The following is a 20,638-nucleotide window of genomic DNA, read 5'->3' as shown; positions in this document are numbered from 1 at the left end:
TCTTGACATTATACCCCTCCAGTCTTCCTGCTTTCTTTTTGTTCTCCCTTCCCCTTTTCCTCCAGACTTCTAAAATTGAAAACATAAAACCAATTGGAAATAAATTTTGGGGGGGAGAGAGGAGATAGTCCCATATAAATATGATATTTATAACCCTACTGCATAAAAGCTCACTGAATTAATATTTTTAAAACTCAGAATGACTCAGCAGCGTGGGTATTATTGCTGGACTTAAAACAAAGGTACACATGGTCATGTTATTCCCTTCGTATCTTTTTCTCCAATTCTCAAATCATAATGCATTTACTGAATGCTGTCTAGGTGACAAACACCTACATATGGCCTGGCACACCAAAGGATATATAATATAGAGAGACAGTTCCTACTTGCTGTCAAGGTACACAGAGTCTTGGTGGGTATGGGCACAATATAAGACTTACATAAATGGAACAATTATAGAACATTCATGACAATGTAGAGATATTACCTAAAATATTAATACCAAAATGACAAATTCAGGAAAGCAAAAGATAATATAGGCTAACGTAGCAAGGAAATATAATATGGAATAGTCGTGCTAGAGCTGGGCTTGAAGAATGAGTAATTTAGCTGAATGTCTTTCCAACACTGAGCTTTTTTATAGGACTGTATAGAAACCTTGGGGACTAGGAAGATAAAAAAGAGACAACTGCTACCCTGAAGTTTACAGTGTAAGAGAATAAGAAATGAAAGGAGTAAAAAGAGACTGGGGCATAGAAAAGGAGCAAAAAGCACAGCAAAGATGGAGAACTGACGAGGAGAAAGGATGAGGGAGAAGGGAAACCAGAACTAAATTAAGACTGTTAAAATCAGTTTTCTCAAGCTAATGAACATGTTGGAAATATTAATTATGCATGAAAAAAAGAGCATGAGAACTTTTTTTCTTATGGCAGAGGGATTGCCAACGACATACCTATTGTATGAATTTGCCAAAGTCCTAAAGAGAATGACAAGAATGGGTTCTGCTTAAAAGTGACACAACCATGGTCCTTAACTAAGAAAAGCCTGCTAAAATGACTTACGTCATCAGGTTATGGGGATAAGCCCTCCACAAGATAGTTGGGTCTGAGATGTAGTTTTCCTAAGGAAGAAGATATAAAAATTAGCCTATTGAGTATAATGCAAACTTCTTGGAAAATAAGACATTATTTTCATTTCTTGCACATTTATAATTTCCTAGATCAGGCACTCCAAAGAGCCCACTGAAGTTAAACTTTTTAGTTGTTTTAGTTATTTTTGATTCAGTTGAATTGCTTATTTTAGCAAAGCGAAAATCACTATGAAAGATATGAAGTCAAATAAGCATAATTCCTGGCCTTCAAAATTCAATAATCCAATACAGTAAAAAATACATGTATGTGAACAAACATAAAACAACCAAAAAACAGTAATGGTACATAACAGAGGCAACAACAGCTATGGGAGAGATGAATTTTGTCTTGGGTGATCAGAGAAGGGTTTCGGGAAAGACGGAGCACCTGACAGGAGATGGAGGATCAAGGTGCTGCCAAGTTTTATAGGATGATGTCCACACACTAACCCAAATCTTTTTCTTACGTAACCAGATCTATTCAGTGAGAATTATTGCACATGTGTAAAAAACAAAAACAAAAAACCTGTCAAGTGACATATCTTTAGTAAGTATTTTCCTACCGAAATGTAACACGATTATGTTTAAAAAAATTATACAGTAGATTTTAAGCAGAAATTACATATATTTATAAAGTATCATTAAAGCAGCAGCATAGAAAGGCATGAGCCTGGAAAGACTGTTTTAATCTATTTCCAACATTAAATATCGTACACTTTGCCTGTTTATTCATCTCTAACATGGTGATTAAAAAAAATTACGTTTCCTAACAAACTAAAAAATACGTAAACTCTAGAGTGCTATAAATTCAGAGACTGTTAATACTAATACTAATGTAAATACTACCTTCCCCCTCACTAGTTAGAATGATACAGTTAAAGGTTTTGATAGCTTTAACTGTAAAGTTACACAGTATTTTAAGTTGCTTGGATACTACCCAGATTGTTTTTAAAAGAGGAAATGACTAGAAACATTACAACTCATATAACCCAGTAAAAGTTATCACTGACTTTTTACCCTTTTTGCTAATATAGAGATATCTGCAAATGACTACAGGATATAAAATATTCAGATTGACTAAAAATGAGTAAGACTTTCTGAAACATTAAACACAGTTTAGAATTTCTGCTGTATGAAAACTAATGAAAAAAGAGGCTTATTGCTGAAACTTGATTTATACTAGTTCAAAAGAAGAATTCCTAATCTTAGATAAGAACAAGAATAGAGAAGGGATTGTCTAAGGTTCAGGCTTTGCTTATGAGCATTAAAAATAGGACATCATTTTCTGTTCTGGCTATATAACATAAATACTTTGAGAAATGAAAATTTAAGCATAGTATATACTTACAGATATTAGAATGAATGTGCCCCAAATACAAGAAAAAAGGTAGAATGCACTAAGCTGACCAGATTCATTAAACTTGCTGTGTTTCGTTTTGGAGAAGTGCATTCGCCTGTTAATTTTCTAAAAATAAAAACAACCATTAGTAATTAAAAAGACATTATAAAGCATATTTAATATGTGACTACCGTTAAGTATGGAGCACTAGTATTTTATAAAGTATAGATTTCTAAGATTGCATACTTACATCCAACACATACTCTTGAATTATGGCATGAATAATTATCGCCACTAGCATGTAGAAGAAAACTGTAGCCAAATCTTTGATACCATAGTAATAAAGGGATGCTGATTCAGTAGCTTGTTCTTCTGAAGAGGCCAAAAAGGAAGAACACACATACACAAAAATATACATAAGATTATAAAAACAGCACTAAGTACAACATAGTTATGGAAACAAACAAAAGAAGACTAACCTAATAAATAAGTTCTATAGAAACATTATAGGTGATTTGCTTTTGGACATCTTGAGTCTTAGAAGCAATGAAAACTGAAAACTACCCAGAAATCTAAGGCCTCAGAAATTACTTACAAAAGACTTGACACATGTTAGTTACAGCCATCAAAGACCAAAAAACAGGGAAGGGGAGGCCATACTCAGATCCTTGGGAAGACTGTAAAATTGATATTATCCCAGGTAGAGATTAGGTTATATCAAAGTTATACTTAGCCTATCTGTCTCTTAAATTTTCTACCTCTTTTCAAACTAGACACTTTGTTATGATTCTGATAGAAAAACTGATTTAACCTCTATTTGAATGAGTTTTGACCTATCAGCACTATAGACAGAGGCAACTGCTACTTAAAATTGTTTTTAATCCTCGATATTGTTCTATTTTTCAAAACAAATCTTAATCAAATACTTGTGAGTTGCTGTAAATTATTGTTCTCAAGCTTTATATTTATGGAAATTATTTGGGAAAAAAAGCACTATTGTTCTCTGGCATATTCAAATTTCAAAACAACTTTTTGATTTTGAGTGATCTGATATCTAAGACACTAAATCAAATATGGTTGACCCTTGAACAACATAGGTTTGAACTGCATGGGTCCATTTACCTGCAGATTTTTTTCAAGAACTACAGTACTGCCAATGTACATTCTTGTCCTTATGATTTTAATAACGTTTTCCTTTTTAAAATAACATTTTTTCTCTAGTTTATTGTAAGAATGCAGTATATCATACATATATAAAATATGTGTTAATCAACTGTTTATATTATTGGTGAGGCTTCTGGTCAACAGTAAGCTATTAGTAGTTTAAGGTTTTGGGGACTCAAAAAATTGTACATAGATTTCTGATTGCACGGGGTCAACGCCCCTAACCTCTGCGTTATTTAAGGGTCAACTGCATTTATACAACTATATAACTGAATTAAACCCAATTCAATGTTATATAATTGATCCTATATTCTAAATACAGAGCCAAATACTTGTCTGAATACGTTAATATTTTATTAACCAAATACCCTCACCCATGCTGGTTAATTGTGTCACTGTATTCAACTACAATCAACTTCCAATAACAACTTGACTTTCACATTGCATAATTTAGAAATAAAAATTTTAGGGGCGCTTGGCTGGCTCATTTGGCAGAGCATGTGACTCTTGAACTCAGGGTCATGAGTTCAAGCCCCACGCTGGGTGTGAAGCCTACTTAAAACTAAAAAAAAGAAAAGAAATGAAACTTTTAAAAATAAAGCCTGAAAGCGTAGTTTGGATGCTATTATAACTCCTAGAGCTTACTGACATTTAGAGGTAGAGCACAACAAAAACACGAAAATAAAATAGGCTTATAAGGATTGTTACTTTAGGTCTAAAGCGTAACTCATAGGTCAGAAAAACTGAACCTAAATATTGTACCTTTAGAAACCCTGATTGAATGATAACACTTTAAACAAATATTCAATATCTAGTCTTAGAATTTTCTTATGAAAAACATCAGAGGGAAGAGAAGGGGAAAATAAAGTTCTCCCATGGAAAGTCAAGTCCATTTACAAAATACACAATAAACATTAAACACATATGATTTTCACATAATCTATAGGGTGAAGTCAACAAAATACATCATTTCTCGCATTATAAAATCATTAAAGTAACATTCAGTCTAATCATGAATGAAATCTATTAAAATTAAAGAATTTAGTATTCATGGTAATTTCCAAGTTTGTTCAAGTAAAACCTACTTAAATAGAAAATTCTGAAAGAAAACTACCTACCTGTTGCAGGGAGGGTAACATTGTACTGAAGAGTAACAAAAATGATAGAAGCTTTTGCTGTTATCTAGAAAAAAAGAAAAAAAAAGATCAAGTCAATTTGTGACCTTCTCCCAAATAGGTCAAGGGAGAAAACATTGTAAGTTCTGCCCCCAAATCTAAAAACCAAGGGCACCCTAGTTCTTGTGGCCCTGTGACAGGCACAACTGAATTCCCGATCACCCAGGGGTTGAGCTTGGGAGTGCTGCAGTTTAGATGAGTTTGTGAGTTTGTGTTAGTCCTAACTTTAAGATTTCAAAAGAGACATTCTGTAGTTTCAGTGATTCTCTATTCTAGACCTGTACAATGAACAAAGTTCCTATTAAAAAAAATTGAAATGTAAGTTAATAAGGAAAGGAAGCACAGTTACCACCACTAAAAATTGATCAAGCTGGGGTCTATGGTATGTGTACGTGTTTATCTCTCACACACCTGGGATAGTTAAGTGGTCAATAAATATTTAACTGACCTGATTATTGGTAAAAGTGAAGTGGTCAGAACAGGAAAATGGAATGCTTACTCAATATTTATAGGCACCAGGTAATGTGCTAGACAAGAATGGATAACAAAGATGAATGATACAATCCCTGACCACTCGTAGCTCAGTTGGGTCAGGAAGATGGGTAAACAAATTGTTATAATATTATAGAATCAGTGCCAACAGGTATTCAGGATAAACAATGGATTGTTTTTGTTTTTGTTTTTTTCCTGGGGTGGGGAATAAGGCATGTTCTGGAAAGGCTTCTCAGAGGATATGGTGTGGAATGGTCTCTTGTTGGAAAACAGAAGTTCTCTAGGCTCATAAAGGGGGATGAAGAGGGCAGCATAGGTAGAACAGAAAGCACAAAGGTTAAATAGCGAACATGAGGCCCGGCATGGATACACATCAGTAAGCGGTAGAAAAGCCTAGAAAACTTCTCAAGTGCTAGAAAGGGCCTTGTTTGTTAGACTAAATAGTTTAGATTTTATTTGGGCACAATTAGAGAATTAGGAAGTGGGGGAAGTTCATTTGTGCTTTTTAGAAAGATCATGGATGTACCTAGTAAGTGGTCTTTCAAGCCCCCTCAAATCCATTCTCCACGCTGCAACCAGATTCATCTTCCGACCGTGTTAACACCTTTCCCCATGCCTACCCATCCCCTACCTCCACCCTGAAAATTCTTCACTGGATTCCCATTCTTTCTAGGATAAAGAACAAAATCTTTTTTTTAAGATTTTATTTATTTATTTACTTACCTATTTCTTAATTCACTTATTTAGAGAGCATGAGCGGGGGGTGTGGGGGGAGGAGTAGAGGGAGAGAGAGAATCCCAAGCAGACTCCCTGCTGAGCACAGAGCCCAATGCGGGGCTTGATCCGTCGACCCTGAGATCATGACCTGAGCCAAAATTAAGAGTTGGATGCTCAACTGACTGAGCCACTCCGGTGCCTGAAGAACAAAATCTTTAATGTGACCCATACAATTATCCATGACCCTTCCCCTCTGCCTCTCCAGCCTTACCTCAGACCACTGCCTCCTGGATTCCTCCCATCACAGGGTCTGTGCACATGCAGTTCTATCTGAAACCCTATTGAAAACCTTCCCCCTTCAGATCTCAGTTCAATCACACCTTTTCAAGGAAGCCTTTGTTAGATTATCTCAGAGATGATCTAACGTCCTTTGTTAGATTATCTCAGAGAATTGTGTTCCTTTCTTTCAAAACACATACTCTTGGTGTTATAATATTACTAATTTCTGTCACACTCATTAGAAAGTAAGCTCCATAAGAGCTGGAACCATGCCTGTTTCTTCATTGTATGTTTAGAGCCCAGCATGGGGCCTGACCCATGTTAGGTGACTGATCATTTCTGCTGATTAAATACTAAATAAAACATAAACTGGAGTAGGTACACAAGTCAAATATAAGACTTCTGCAAGAGACCACATGAAAGATAATAAGGCCTGAACTAAGGCAGTGGTAGTGGGACAGAGACAGTACTTTTGGGGCAGAATAAGGCGTGGGGAGCAAGAGGGAAGAGTCAAAGAATATGTATGGATACTTCCCGCTTGAACAACTAGGTGAAAAGTAATACTATTAATAAAAATGTGGAATACAGGAGGGGCAGCAGCTTTTGGGGAAAACAGAAAAAACTGAGTTTTAGACAGACTTAGATTTCTGTGAGATATGCAGGGGGAAAGACCAATAGGCAGATAAGCCTAAACCTTGAACTCTGCAGGGAGACCCTTGCTTAAAGACTTAACTACCTACTTATAGTGGGTAGTTAAAGCTGTGGGGGTATATAAATCATCTATGGAGAGTGCACAGTGTTTGCAGAGAAATAGGACAACATCAGAACCATGAAGGGGGCAGAGAAAAAGCTGGTGGCAAAATAAGAAGAAATGATCAGAGAGGGAGGAAGAGAATGAAGACAGTTAGATGCCCCCAAGGCCAAGGGGGTAACGTTTCAAAAAGGTGTGGTTAATAAAGTCAAAGTTTCAAAAGAGACTTGGCAGGAAAGGAGTACAATGAACTGGACATTTTAAAAAGCCATCAGGGGTCATGGCTTGAGTGATTCCAATGAAAACAGTGAGAGCAAAAACCATACCACAGACTGAAGAACAAAGGAGAAACAAAGTGGTATCCAGCAATAGATGCCAGGTCAAGATTTATGTTGTTTTTATGAGAGAGACTGAGCTTATATGGGGGTAATCAGGAAGGTGCCAGGGAAAAGGAAGAAATTAGACATTTAAGGGGACAATGGATAGAAAGATCTGGTAAAAATGAAATGTAAGGATAGAGCTAGAAGTTAATCTGAGGTTTTCTTCTTAGATGGGGAAGAAGGTAGCAATGGATGAGACAGGTAAGTTCAAAAGGCAGGAAAAGTGAGGAAATGCACATCTAGTAAACTCTTATTTTCCCTGTGGTGGGAAAAAAAAGCAATGCGATCTGTTCAACATAATTAGGGACCTGAATGATGAGTATTTGTATCATTCCTATAGGGAAAGGAGCTGGCCAGGGAAAAGTAAAAAAGATCACTGGGTGTTACTGATGTCTGAGATCAGAAGCCTTTGATTTATAATATAATCTATCAGCACAAGTTACGACTTTCTCTGGCAACCCTTAGCAATCCATGAATGGAAAAGCACAGAAAAGGCAGAGGGTGTGGTAGATTGATGGCTGGATATTTGCAGGGCTGATATGGAGAAAAGACCAAGAGGGAAGGGAGCTGAGGCCTGGGGTGAGTGTAGACAAGCAGTTAAAGTCTTCAGGAAGAAAGCAAAGCAATGAGGGGGCCGAGGCACCATAAAAGCTTCGACTAGGTGGAGAGTCGGCAAACGAGCAGTAGAACGAAGGGGGTGAAACAACATGTAGGTTGTGGCTGAGCTTTGCTATACTGGAATTCAGAATCTGGAAACAAGGCAAGCCTACGTGATAAAGTCCACGGTATGGCCACTAAAGTGAGTTGCTTAACCGTCATAGATATGGAAAGGTCACTTGAATAGAAAAGGCCAGCATGGGTTCTGGTATTATCATTTGGGTCATTCACATGAATGCACTAGAGCAGAATGATGGCATGAGTTTCCAGGGCAATACTGCTTTTATGTGATTATTTTTAATAAAGTTGACCGATGACCAAATTTCATTTTTTGATATCTTTGTTTAGACTCCACATATATTAACACATGCATACTTTCTCCACACACCTGTTTCTGGTTTAGAATATGAGGTCACCACTATCATAACTAAGAAAACTTCTCAAGAGTCCTTTACAAATGACAAGTAAAATTCTTTGAAGATAAATTTAATATCAAATACCAAAAGCAACAAAAATTAGATTATCTTTTTATGGTAGGTTTCCAAATAAAATTAAAATCTGGCCTCCAGCTACTTTAGCATGTGCCATTAAATGTAGAGCAAGAGGAAAAATACAAACTACACACCCCAAAAAGTTTATAGAAAAATCATGCTACTAGCTTTTCCAGGCCTCCTAAGCCTCACACCTCAGCAAGCATTGCTTTAACCTAATATTACAATCAATTAATAGTGAGGCAAATTGATTTGGAATAAAATATGCTGCAGTAATATATAATGTACTCAAAAGTAAACATAACTGAGTTTATGACAGTTCTGGACATTTATAACACTGCTTTCCATTTACAAGAATGAAACTTACTCAGATACATCTTAAACAGGTTCCACAAAGTCTAAGGCATTATCTAGTTCTATGTTGTATGTAGTATCACGAATATCCTAATGTTTCCTTAATCAAGAGGTCACCAGTTTGGGCTTGATATTTTTTTCTTGTTAAAATTATACTGTACTTGTTAGAGGAAGGTGTGATTTACTACACTGACTATATGCCTGAAAGATAAATACAATTTCTGAATATCACATTTCACTTCCCCATCACCTTAAGCTTAAATAAAGTTCTTAACAAATGAGATGGAAAGAAAATGTTAGCATTAAGGCATGTCATCCTTAAAAATACAATAAACCTCCAAAATGGTTCCAAGATAGCTGTAATTGTAAATGTTCCCCCAAATCTGCATGGCACAAACCACCTAGACTCCTGCAAAGAAGCTCCCTTCCAGAAGAAAATATTCCTCTTGGAAATCCCTAACTCCTCACTCCTCTTATCCTCACTTGGATTCCCAAGCACCCTTGTATTTTTCAACTGTTCAAATTTTCCCCACTCAAATAGGAAGCCATTAACTAAAGATCATGATTTGCATTATGTAGACAGATACTGACTGTATTAAAACCATGCTTTCAAAATTTACAAGCAATTCTTGATAACATGAAGTTTCCTAGAAATTAAACTTGGATTTCTCCAAAACAGACTACTTTTTTTTAATCAACCTTTTTACATACAATCTCTTTAGATGCTAACCATGGGACCCTTCTCTCACCTAAAAATGCTGTCTTCTATTTTCAACTTTGATAAATATCTAATGAATAATAATAGCTACTATTTATGGCACAGCTCCTGTAAACCAAGCACTGAACTAAAGCCATGATACACATTAGTTAATTTAATTCTCCAAGTAACCCAATGAGCCCTGTTTTACAGAAAGGAAACAAGTTCTGAGAAGTTAAATGATCTGCCCTAGGTCACCCTGTGAGCAAGCTGCAGAGCCCTAACTTGAACATGGACCCCTTTAGCTACAGCATCTACGCTTCTACAGTATATTTATATTGATTTTTCATTTTGGCTAGTAATACAGTATCTGTTATCACTTTGTCAATTTCTTCATAAATCCTCTGACATTTTCTCAATATATTCACACAAAAGGCTTAACAGGTTCTGCAAAAACATCAACTTCTCTATTATTCTAACACAAATACTGTAATTCTACAGTTATGTTAATTTTGAGCTTCAGCAGCAATTATTTTAAAAGTCAAATAGCTAAACTAACTTGTCAATTTTTCCCGTTATATAGATAACATGGTACAACTTGCACAAACTTCCCTCTTCTGTATATTACTTTAATGTTCTCTTTTGAACTAAAAACTTCTATTTAGATCTTTGTTGTGTTTACTTAGACTTATAAATTTTACAGATTTACAGAGAAGCAAAAATCCACTCACTATTAAAAAAATCGTTGACATGGGGTGCCTGGGTGGCTCTGCGGTTTAGTCTTTCAATTTTGGCTCAGGTCAAGATCTCAGGGTTGTGAGACTGAGCCTCGTGGTAGGCTCCATATTCAGCAGAAGTTGGCTTGTCCCCCTCCCTCTGCTCCTCCCCCCCCACTTAAATTGCCCCCACTCAAATAAATAAAATCTTAAAAAAAAAATCATTGCTATGTGAGGCAAGGTATAGGTGGTGAACTTCCACAGAAATGCGGTAAGAGACTATGAAAACTTTTACATAAAAGCCAAGTTATAACATTTCTAAGTGTCGGGATTTCTGATTAATATTCCATTTCACTCAAAGCACTGCAAATATACCCTGCAGGTAATTTTATTCTTAGATCATATTTTTAAAGTCAGGAATTCTTACCATACAGAGATGGGTTATGACAAGTTTTACAAATTGTTGAATATACTGTACATACAAAAGTATTACTTCTAATATCAAAACAGAAAGTATACATAAATATAAAATTCAGATAGTACAAATGTTTAGAATTGCATTTTTAATATGATACACTTATATAGTACTTTAAACAACCATCAGATGCAGTCACACTGTATTATCTGATCTCTGTAACCTAACAATGACGGAGAATACCACAGGTGCTGTTATTTCCTTACATTGAAAAGCTGAGGCTTAGACTTGGGTCACCCAATAGGTAAGTAGCACAGAGCCAGTCCAAAAATGTGGGACATATGTTAGTTTTCTTCTACCTTCCCTTCCACCATACCTACTACTTCCTTAGCAGTGGGCTAAATGGAATAAATGACACTGTCAGGAATAAAAACATCTGTCTAGATCCAGAAAAGCCTTTTAGAAGAGATGCAAAAGTAGACTAAAATGTTAACTTACCTAATAACATTTATAAAACCCACGTGGACTCCACCTAAAAATTGTATTCATCTTATTCACAAAAAAACGTATTCGGCTGTCACTGGCAGTCTCATTCTACTTGTTATCCTCAGGAATTTTTAATGTCATTCATCCAACAAATATTTTTTAAGCACCTACTACGTCTCAGGTGCTATTCTGGGCACTGGAAACAGTAATAAAACCTCTACGTTTCTGCCCTCTCTGAGGTTATATTCCAGGAGGAGAGAGACAAACAATACAAAAGTAAAATAATCAGTGTATTTGATGGGGCATAGCGTCTATAGAGAAAAATTTAAAAGGAAAAGAAGTTAAGGAATGGGCGTGTGTACTGAGGAGCGAGGGAAAGAAAAACGTAGGATGTTATATACACGTTCACCTTGCAAAGTTTATTACCCACATTCAACAGCTGTTAAATAAGTCATCAAAATACTAGATATGTGGGAAGAGAATTTACACACTCCTGACATTTCCATCCTCTCATATTTCACGAAACAAAAAGAAAAACACTCGGCTTCTTGGCACTGCTGTTCAGAAGCGAGATTTATGGATCAGACCTTGTTTCTTTAAGGGAAAAGCAAGAGCACGGCAAAAAGTTCGCGAAGTGGCAATAATACCAGTTTGGGAGAGAAGAATGAAAACAATCGGGTGTGCCTCAGTGTGCCGAACTCGTGGCGATCACTCGCTGCCCCGCGGCCACCGCCCTTCAAATAGGGAGCGGACGCCCGGCTCCGTCGGTTTCGCGTTCATCCCAAACTCGGTCCTCCAGGGGCCCCCCGAGGCCTGGCCTCCACTAATCTCCAGCCCTAGCCGGCCCGACGCACTCGGCGCCCAGGGCGGGCCACCCCCCGCCCCCCGCCCCCCGCCCCCCAGCCCGCCCGCCCGGAGCCAGCACGGCAGCGCAGGGGCCGCCCTCGCCGCCCGTCGGCCCCTCGCCGGCTGCCACGTAACCCTTCGCGGGAACCAGGAACTGCGCGGCGCGGCCCACGGGAGGGGACGGGACGGGGAAGGGGACTGGGAAGGGGGCGGGGGCGGGGTGTGTGCGGCGGCCAAGGGGGCGACGCGGCGGGCCCCCGCTCTTGCGGGCGGCGGCCAGGCCTGCCGGGGTTCGGCATCCCGAGGCCGGCGTGGGGCACGGCAGGGCACGGCAGGGCAGGGCAGGCCTGTACCTAGGGGTCCGGGGGCCGGCAGCTCCCCCCGGTCCGGTCCCCCGCGGTCCTGGGCCGAGCGGCCGAGGCTGGCAGCCCGAGGAAGGGGCGGCTGGGCGGTTGGGGTGCGGGGCGGACTCACCTCGAACATGAGCCCCAGCAGGAAGACCATCGCCACACAGGAGACGATGTCCGCGTGATTCTGCAGGATGAATTCGTGGCTCAGGACCGGGGGGCTCTTAGTGCTTTTCTTGCGAATCGCCATGGTGAAGCCACCGCCCGTGCCTGCAGGTGCTCCTCCCCGGCTCCGCTCTTTCCAGCTGCTCACCGACTAGCTGCCGCCGCCGCCTCCCCCTGACTGCTCCTCACAGCCCCGCCGCTGCCGTTCGCTGGGGCTTCACTTCCCATCCCACAGCCAGTACGCAGCCGCCGGGGCCGCCCGGAAAAAAAAAAAAAAAAAAAAGAAGGCGAGCCCACAGCAGGGGTGAGCATGCGCACCGGGGAGACGGCGCTCGCTCGTGCCGGGGTCGCCCCTGCGAGCCCACAGCGCCGCCTGGGGACCGGAGGACGTGGGCCCACGGCCCCTCTTGGGTAAGGAATAGGAGCGGCACGCCCACTGCTCCGCTCCAGGATGGAGGTTGGGAGTCGTTTGTTTGGGGCGCGAGCTCCCTGCGCCTAGTTAACAGGCGGAGTCCGCGGCAGGTCGAGAACGGCCACGTGCTGTGGCGTGCATGGCCGCAAGCATGCCTTCCCGCCCTCCTGGACACTCTGGGCTTGGGTGTCAGTGCTTGCTTCCATATAGATTGTCGCTTCTTGTAAGCCAAAGCCACCACTACGGTCATCTAAACATAGGACTATACAGCCTCACTACACAAGGGTAAGATGCATTCTTCAGATTGATTGATTGATTGATTTGAAGATTTTATTTATTTGACAGAGAGAGAGAGAGAGAGACAACCGGAGAGGTAACACAGCAGGGGGAGCAGGAGAGGGAGAAGCAGGCTTCCCGCAGAGCAGGGAGCCCCATGGGCCTCGATCCCAGGACCCCGGGATCATGACCTGAGCCGAAGGCAGACGCTTAATGACTGAGCCACCCAGGCTTCAGTTTTAGCATCTTAAAAATTAACTTCAGAGTTATTTTAAACACTCCTGGGGACTAAAAAGAAAACAACAAAACAAAACATTTGTTGAAAGCTTGAGCTAGTTTATTTTTTCTTCTTTAAAAAGAACACTTCCTATTCCGTCCCACCTACCCATCCCCATCCCTCCCTGCCTCTCACTGAAGACCATCAGGATTAGTTTGGGTTTACTTGCTTGATACTTACTAACATTTCTTAGTAATCTAGAGAGATGGTAAAAAAAGGTTTGTGGACTAGACAGATCTTCCTCTTTCATCTTTCGACCCAAACCAAGACTCCTTTGTCTTCTTTCTCTTAAATCGCACCATTCTTTACCCATTTGCCAAATCTAGAAACCAAAATCATCCTGGACTGATACGTTTCAACATCCTTCCACATCCAAACTATTATCACGCTCAGGTAATTCAGGCTTCCTTTTCCCCCTTACCGCTGCCACAGCCTCAGGAGGAGACTTACATTTTACCTACAAAATTACAACTTTGTTGAATTGCTGAGTGGTTTAAGATGATGGGTTTTTGAGTCAGAATTCTGCCACTTATTACCTGAATGACCGTGGACAAGTTACTTAATCTCTGAGACTCGATTTCCTCATTTATTTATGCATTCATTTACTCAAAAAATACTGAGCGTCTACCCATATGCTAGGCACTGGGGATACAGAACTGAAGGAAAAATACAAATTAACCTGTTCTTAGGAGCTTTCATTCTAGAGAGGGGAGAGGATCTTTAAACAGGATTTAGAAAGTGAAACATGTTGAGATGAGGGTCCTGGAGAAAAATAAAGCAAAGGGAATAGGGAAAGCACAGGGAAGTTACATTTGCCTGAAGACCTAAAGGAGGCAAGGGACCAAGCTATGAAGCTATCATCTATAAAGAGAAGATGATTGTAATTAAATGCAATGCAATTACATGAGATGAGTCCAGGAAAGTGCTTAGTAGAGAGTTAGGGCTCTCTACACGTTAGCCATTACTGTTCTCCTTTCTGGTCAAATGATTACTAGTTTGACTTACCTCCAAATCACCTTTCAGTTTTTACATTCGAATGATGCATCTAACAGGTTCAAAATTTTTTGGTTGGTTTTCCTCTTCCTTCATGGAAATCTAGCAGGACAAAACAGCCCTTCGTGATTTGACCCCTGCCTACCCAGACAGGCTCAAACCCAATCTCAGTGTGAGCATTTCCGACTCCACATACTGTACACTCTAGATCACGCTCTTTTCCCATGCTCCCTGCAGCTTTAGGCTGTTGCTGCGTCTGTCTGGAATGTTTACTCCTATCTTCTTCATACACCCAGCATACTCCCAGCATACTTGTGCCTTCAAGTCTCATTCATCTGTGATCTCTTTGAAACCTTTGCTGACTTCTGTGACTGATCTAGGCATTCTGTCTCTCAGGATTCAATTGTATTTTTTGAAAACAAATTTTAAAATTTTAAGTGAAAATTTTATATTTTTTATAATTTATATCACACAGTTCACCTATTTCAAGTTACAATTTGGTGGTTCTTAGAACATTAAAAAAGTTGTGCAGCCATCCCCATATTCTAACTTTAGAGCATTTTTATCACCCTCCAAAAAAATCCTGTACATGTTACCACTCACTCTCCATTTTCCCTCACGGTCTTGGCAGCCCTTGGCAACCACTGATTTACTGCCTCTCTAGATTTGCCTATTCTGACATTTCATATACATAGAATTGTGGTCTTCTGTGACTGGCTTCTTTCACTTAAGATAAGTGAGGGTTTTGGGGTTCATCCACATTGTAGCATGTATCAGTATTTCATTCCTTTTTCTGGGCAAAATAATATCCATTGTATGGATATATCTCATCTTCTTTATCCATTTATCAGTTGATAGACGTTTGGTTTGTTTCCACCTTTTGGTGATTGTGAGCAATGCTGCTGTGAGCATTAGTGTGTAAGTTTTATATGAACGCTTGTTTTCAGTTCTTTTGGGTGTATACCTAGAGTTGCTGGTCACATGGCAACTTTATGCTTTACTTTTTGAGGACCTGTCAGACTGATTTCCAAAGGGGCTGCACCATTTTACAATCCCACTGCAATGTCTGAGGGTTCCGGTTTCTACTCAAACTTTCCAACATTTATTTTCTTTCAGTTAATTTTTTCCATCCCAGTGGTGTAAGGTAGAATCTTATTGTGTCTTAGATGTGCATTTCTCTACTAATGCTTTTGATTAGTAGCCATTTCATGTGCTTACTAACCATTTGTATATCTTTGGAAAAATATCTCTTCAAATCCTTTGCTATATATTGGGGTTTTTTTTTAATTCATTGAATTACGAGTTTTTAAAATATATTCTAGATACAAGTCCCTTTTCAGATACATGATTTGAAAATATTTTCTCCTAGTCTGTCTTTCTGCTTTCTTGATGGTGTCCTTCGAAGCACAAAAGTTTTTAATTTTGATGAAGCCCAATTGATCTGTGTTTTCTTTTATCATTTGCTCTTTGTGTACTAAGAAATCACTGCTTAGGGGCGCCTGGGTGGCTCAGCCGGTTAGGCATCTGCCTTCTGCTCGGATCAAGATCTCAGAGTTCTGGGACGGAGTCCCAAGCATCTGCCTTCTGCTTGGGTCAAGATCTCAGAGAGTGAGTGGTAACATGTAACTCCTGGGATGGAGTCCTGCATGGGCTCCCTGCTCAGCGGGGAGCCTGCTTCTCCCTCTGCCTCCCCCCCACTTGTGCTCTCTCTCTCTTACTCTGCTCTTTCTCTCTCAAATAAATAAAATCTTAAAAAAAAAAAAGAAATCATTATGTAACGGAAGGCGACAAAGATTTACTCCTGTGGGGGAGGCCAGGGGGCAGGGGACAGAACATGTGGGAGAAACAAAGGTGATCAGTTGGGGAGGGGAGCCCTGGGTGGGACCGAGCCTCAGTTGGAATAAGAGTCCAAGGAGTCCCCCGAGGAAGAGGAGCTGGGGCTGCTGCCCTCAGACTCCTGGTCCTCATCCTCGTCGTCCTCCTCGTTCTCAACTCCGTCCTCACTCTTGTCCTCGCTGCTCGACTCGGAGGAGTCCCCGCCATCCTCAGAGGAGTCCCCGCCATCCTCAGAGGAGTCCCCGTTCCCATCGTCCTCCTCCTCTTCATCCTTGTCCTCCTCGTGCCCTTCCGCCTCCTGCTCGTGCCCTTCCGCCTCCTCCTCGTGCCCTTCCGCTGCCTCCTCGTGCTCTTCCGCGTCCTCCTCGTGCTCTTCCGCCTCTTTCTCGTGCCCTTCCGCCTCCTCCTCGTGCCCTTCCGCTGCCTCCTCGTGCTCTTCCGCGTCCTCCTCGTGCTCTTCCGCCTCCTTCTCGTGCCCTTCCGCCTCCTCCTCGTGCTCTTCCGCGTCCTCCTCGGACTCGGACTTGGGCTGGACTCGGGGCTTGGGCCTCGCAGCTTGTCATGCTCTCGCGTTGATTGGAGGTGTACTCTTTATATGCTGCCCGGTGCTGGGGAGACAGACTCTTGACGCAGAGGCCCAGGGGTACTTTGTACTGCTTCTGCTGTTCCTCTGCCAGTTTTTGTAGTGCTCCTTCTAGCTCTAGGAGATGCGCTGCCGGCGACCGCCTAGCTCCACCATGCGCTCTTTCAGTGGCAGGTGGTCAGCTCCTCGTTGGACAGCAGCTCCTGGGAGAACTTCTGGTAACCGTTCCTGAGAGGCTTCTTCGGTTCTCCGTGGAACGTCATCTTCTTGGACGAGTTTGCAGCAGCGGGGGGCGCCCGCACCTCACTCGTATCGCTTTTGGTCTTCGGCTGCCTTCTTAATACCGCGTCAGTTTCTCCTTCTTCTCCATGTTGTTCCAGGTCATCTCCATGGCTTTCAAGGCCTTCACCCGGTCATTCTTGAAGCGGGCCAGGTAGTCCCCGATGACGCTCTGCTGCCAGAGCTCCTCAGCTCTCTTGGGTGACTCTGGCAGCTTGTCCCGTTCCTCACGGTCTCCGCCCGGCTTCCTCTCCAACTGGGCCTTCAGCGCCGCCTCCCGGGCCTTGTACTTGACCTTCTTCTTTTCCGACAAGTCATTCCACATGCGGGTCAGAAGCCGGGTCAGCTCACTCTCCGAGAGCTCGGGCTGCTCCTCTTGCAGCTGCCGCCGCTTCTCTTCACAGAACGTGAACATGGCTGACACTGGCCCCTTGGGCTTCTCGGAGCCGCCCTTGCCCCCTTCCTGTGAGGACTTCTTGGAGGCTGGGCTGGTGGCTTGCTTCTTGTTGATGCTTAACATCTTCTCCCCAAGACCCGCTGCTGTTCCTCCTCAGGCAGGCTCTCTAGGAAACGGAGCAGTTCCACCTCATAGTCTTTCTTTTTCTGGTCACACTTCTTGTGGTAGGCAGCCTTCTCCTTCTGGGAGAGCAGCTTCCACTGCTGGCTGCACAGGACCACGCGCTTGGTGCTAGGCACGTCCTTCATGTTGGCCATCAGCTCGGCGCAGTACAGCGAGTAGCTGTTCGGAGGTGGCTTGGTGGGTCACCCATCAAACTTGTCCTTGAGCTGGCGTTTGGCCTTCGTGAGGGTGGACTTGGTGATGCCCTCCTCACTGATGTTCAGCTCAGGGTGCTTCTGGATATATTCACGCATAATCTCCTCATACTCCTGCTGCTCCAGGGCTTTATGAATCCATTTCAGCCTCTTTTGGTCCGAGAGCTGAGACCGCTGCTTCCCCAGGGAGTCCTTCACCTCCCTGCGGCGTCGGGCTGCACTTTGAGGTACGCCTTCTTCTCGTGGGTGTACCACAGCTGCTGGGGGGTTTTGGGCTTCTCGGGGATGTCCGACTTCTTGGCATTCTGGAATAGGTCAGGGTAATCCTCCCTGAACCGGGCCAGGTTTCGCTCGAACTCCTGTTTCTCTCTCTGGAAGTCCTGAATATATTTCATCTTCTTCTTCTCTGGCAGCTCCTTGTATTTCTTGGACAGAATCTTGGTCAGGTCCAGGTTGCTCATCGCAGGGTGGAGCATCGCGTACTTGGCCCACTTCTCCATGAAAAAGTGGAAGTAAGGGGTCAGGGGCTTCTTTGGGAAGTCCGGGTGTTTCTTGAGTTTTTTGCTTTTGTAAGGATTTTTAACATGTTCCTGAGCATCAAGGATCAATTCTGTCAACGTTCAGAACTTCCTCACCTCGTTAGAAATCCACCCATTTGAGCTTGCACATGTCTCCAGAAAAGTGTTTAAATGCTACTTTTTCCCAGTCCATATGTGACTCGGTGGTTTTGAACTTGGAGCTGTCATTGGATGGAAGTTGTTCTTCATACATTCCAGCAAAGTCAGCATGTCTTCCTGAGACCAGTGGTCTTGGCCTTTGGGGGCGGCCATTTCCAGGTCTGTGGGACAGTCAGCTTCTCGGTTCATTCGTTAGCCGTCCAGCCACCTCCTCCAGCCACCTCCTCGGGTCGTGCTGGCCCGGCAACCCGCGGTAAAACCACCTCACCCTTAAGGAGAAACACCAGTCCCCACTCGGGATGCGAGGTGAGGGACTTTCTATTCCTCCCTTCCCCAAAGGGGAGGGGGGCACAAGTCCACACTCTCGCGGAGACCCTTCCAAGACCCTAGTAGACCTAATGGGTCGGTGGGTGTGGGAGTGCGCTACCCCCTCCCCCCCCCGCCCCTGCAGCCCGGCTTCACCGCGTGCGCCCTCCCCTGCCCACGCGAGAGACTGCTTCCAGCTCCCGCGTGCAGCTAGTGCCGGCTCTCCACCCTCCTCCTGTGTTTTTTTTTCTAAGAGCTTTACAGTTTTAGCTTTTGCATTTAAGTCTATGATAAATCAGTTGTATTTTGTACCTCTTTTGATCGCTTCTGATTTCTCAGTAAAATATGAAACGAAATCATCAGGAGTGGGGATGGTATAATGGAGTTTGAAGAGAGGATGGGGTAAAACTGTGGCAGGGTGAATGGATTGGGGGAACATAATCAGAAAGCAGAGCCTCCCTGAGACTTGGGGACATAAATTCAAAGTGACACTTGTCTCCAGTCACACCCCCTGCTTGGATCCAGGTGTGGAGAAGGCAGAATGCTGGGTTTTGCAAGGCCTGTGTGGTAGAGGGGCAAGGATGTTTGCAGATGAGGGCAGGACTAATGAAGTGAACGGTGTTAGGCATGGTTGTGCTCCAGTCCTCTATCACTCTCCAGCCTATAGTCCACCCTTTTCTGCTGTGAAAGGCAAACCTCTGCAGACTGCATCCCTGAGGCTCCCTTGCCCTCTGACTTCTAGTTGAATTCGGCTGAAGGAAGGCACTGGCCAAAAATCGGGAGAGTTTTGGAGATTTATTGTCCCTTGATTCCTCCTTGCTTTACTGTTTCTGGCAGTGGCTGTGTTTTTCTGTGGTCCTAACTCTTGTCAGGTAACCCTTCTCTGTTCAGCTCTCCCTGGGCTCAGTGAGCTCGTTCTCTCCCTGGCTTCTTCAGGCTGTTGGTGATAATGGCTTCCCACATTCCTAATCATCAGGAGCTTCCCTATCTCTTGTCTGTTCCCTCCACTTGCCACTCCTCTGTGAACAGGTGCTTCATTAAACCCTCTCCAGCTAAACCCTTCTGAACATAACCATCTCTTCCCTGCCAGTTCTCTGACAGATGCAAAGGACAGAGAAATAGTGCTAGGGCCTGTGAATGGGGGGCGCCCATGGGGTTGAAGATGGTTGGAGTGGGGCTAGTTGGTTGAGAGGGAAGTGGTCAGGGAGTTGGATGCTGGGAGTGAGTTCACATGTTGTCATTGGTCATTGGCCAGGAGATGGCAAGGGTATGATGAAGGGAGGGAGTGCTGAGGTGGGTGGAGGAGGAATGTACTGGAAGTGAGGAGTCAAGGCACCAGGAAGCTAGGGTGCTTGACACACACTTTTACATGGATGTTCAGTCACCAAGAATGACTGGAGGAGTAGAATGGGAAGGGAGCCAGGAAATGAGCCAGGTGCTAACGTCTGACATAAATGAAGAGGAGTCAGAGAGTTTAGCAGATGATTGCCGCAGGGAGATAGTGGGTGGTATAGTTGGAGGGCATGGGCTTCCAGAAGAGCTGGGGTTTTTGAGCGAGGGAGGAAAACTGTCATCAGCCATAAGGATCATGAAAAACACCCACTCCACCCCTGGTAGTATGTGAG

At 42.8% G+C, this 20,638-nt stretch overlaps 1 protein-coding gene and 1 pseudogene across 1 annotated transcript in view; both read right to left on the bottom strand.

Annotated features, from left to right (window-relative positions):
* Positions 1–12,845, bottom strand: part of TRAM1 (translocation associated membrane protein 1) — a 31,426-nt gene extending 18,581 nt beyond the window's left edge. Inside the window, exons 1-5 of the mRNA XM_028111058.2 lie at positions 12,563–12,845; positions 4,751–4,814; positions 2,719–2,840; positions 2,478–2,594; positions 1,062–1,120 (exon numbers count right to left, since the gene is read on the bottom strand). Of these exons, the coding sequence (XP_027966859.1) occupies positions 1,062–1,120; positions 2,478–2,594; positions 2,719–2,840; positions 4,751–4,814; positions 12,563–12,685 (485 nt within the window). The 5' untranslated portion in view covers positions 12,686–12,845. The remainder of the gene's footprint in view (positions 1–1,061; positions 1,121–2,477; positions 2,595–2,718; positions 2,841–4,750; positions 4,815–12,562) is intronic.
* Positions 12,846–16,449: 3,604 nt separating this feature from the next.
* On the bottom strand, positions 16,450–18,916 carry LOC114214482 (nucleolar transcription factor 1-like; annotated as a pseudogene).
* Between the last annotated feature and the right edge of the window lie 1,722 nt (positions 18,917–20,638).

The sequence above is a fragment of the Eumetopias jubatus genome, unplaced genomic scaffold (assembly GCF_037043125.1).
Source record: "Eumetopias jubatus isolate StellerSeaLion01/CBP00866 unplaced genomic scaffold, mEumJub1_p1.0 scaffold_4, whole genome shotgun sequence".
NCBI lineage: Eukaryota > Metazoa > Chordata > Mammalia > Carnivora > Otariidae > Eumetopias > Eumetopias jubatus.
The sequence above is the reverse complement of the archived record's forward strand: the minus strand, read 5'-3'. Positions and strand labels throughout refer to the sequence as shown.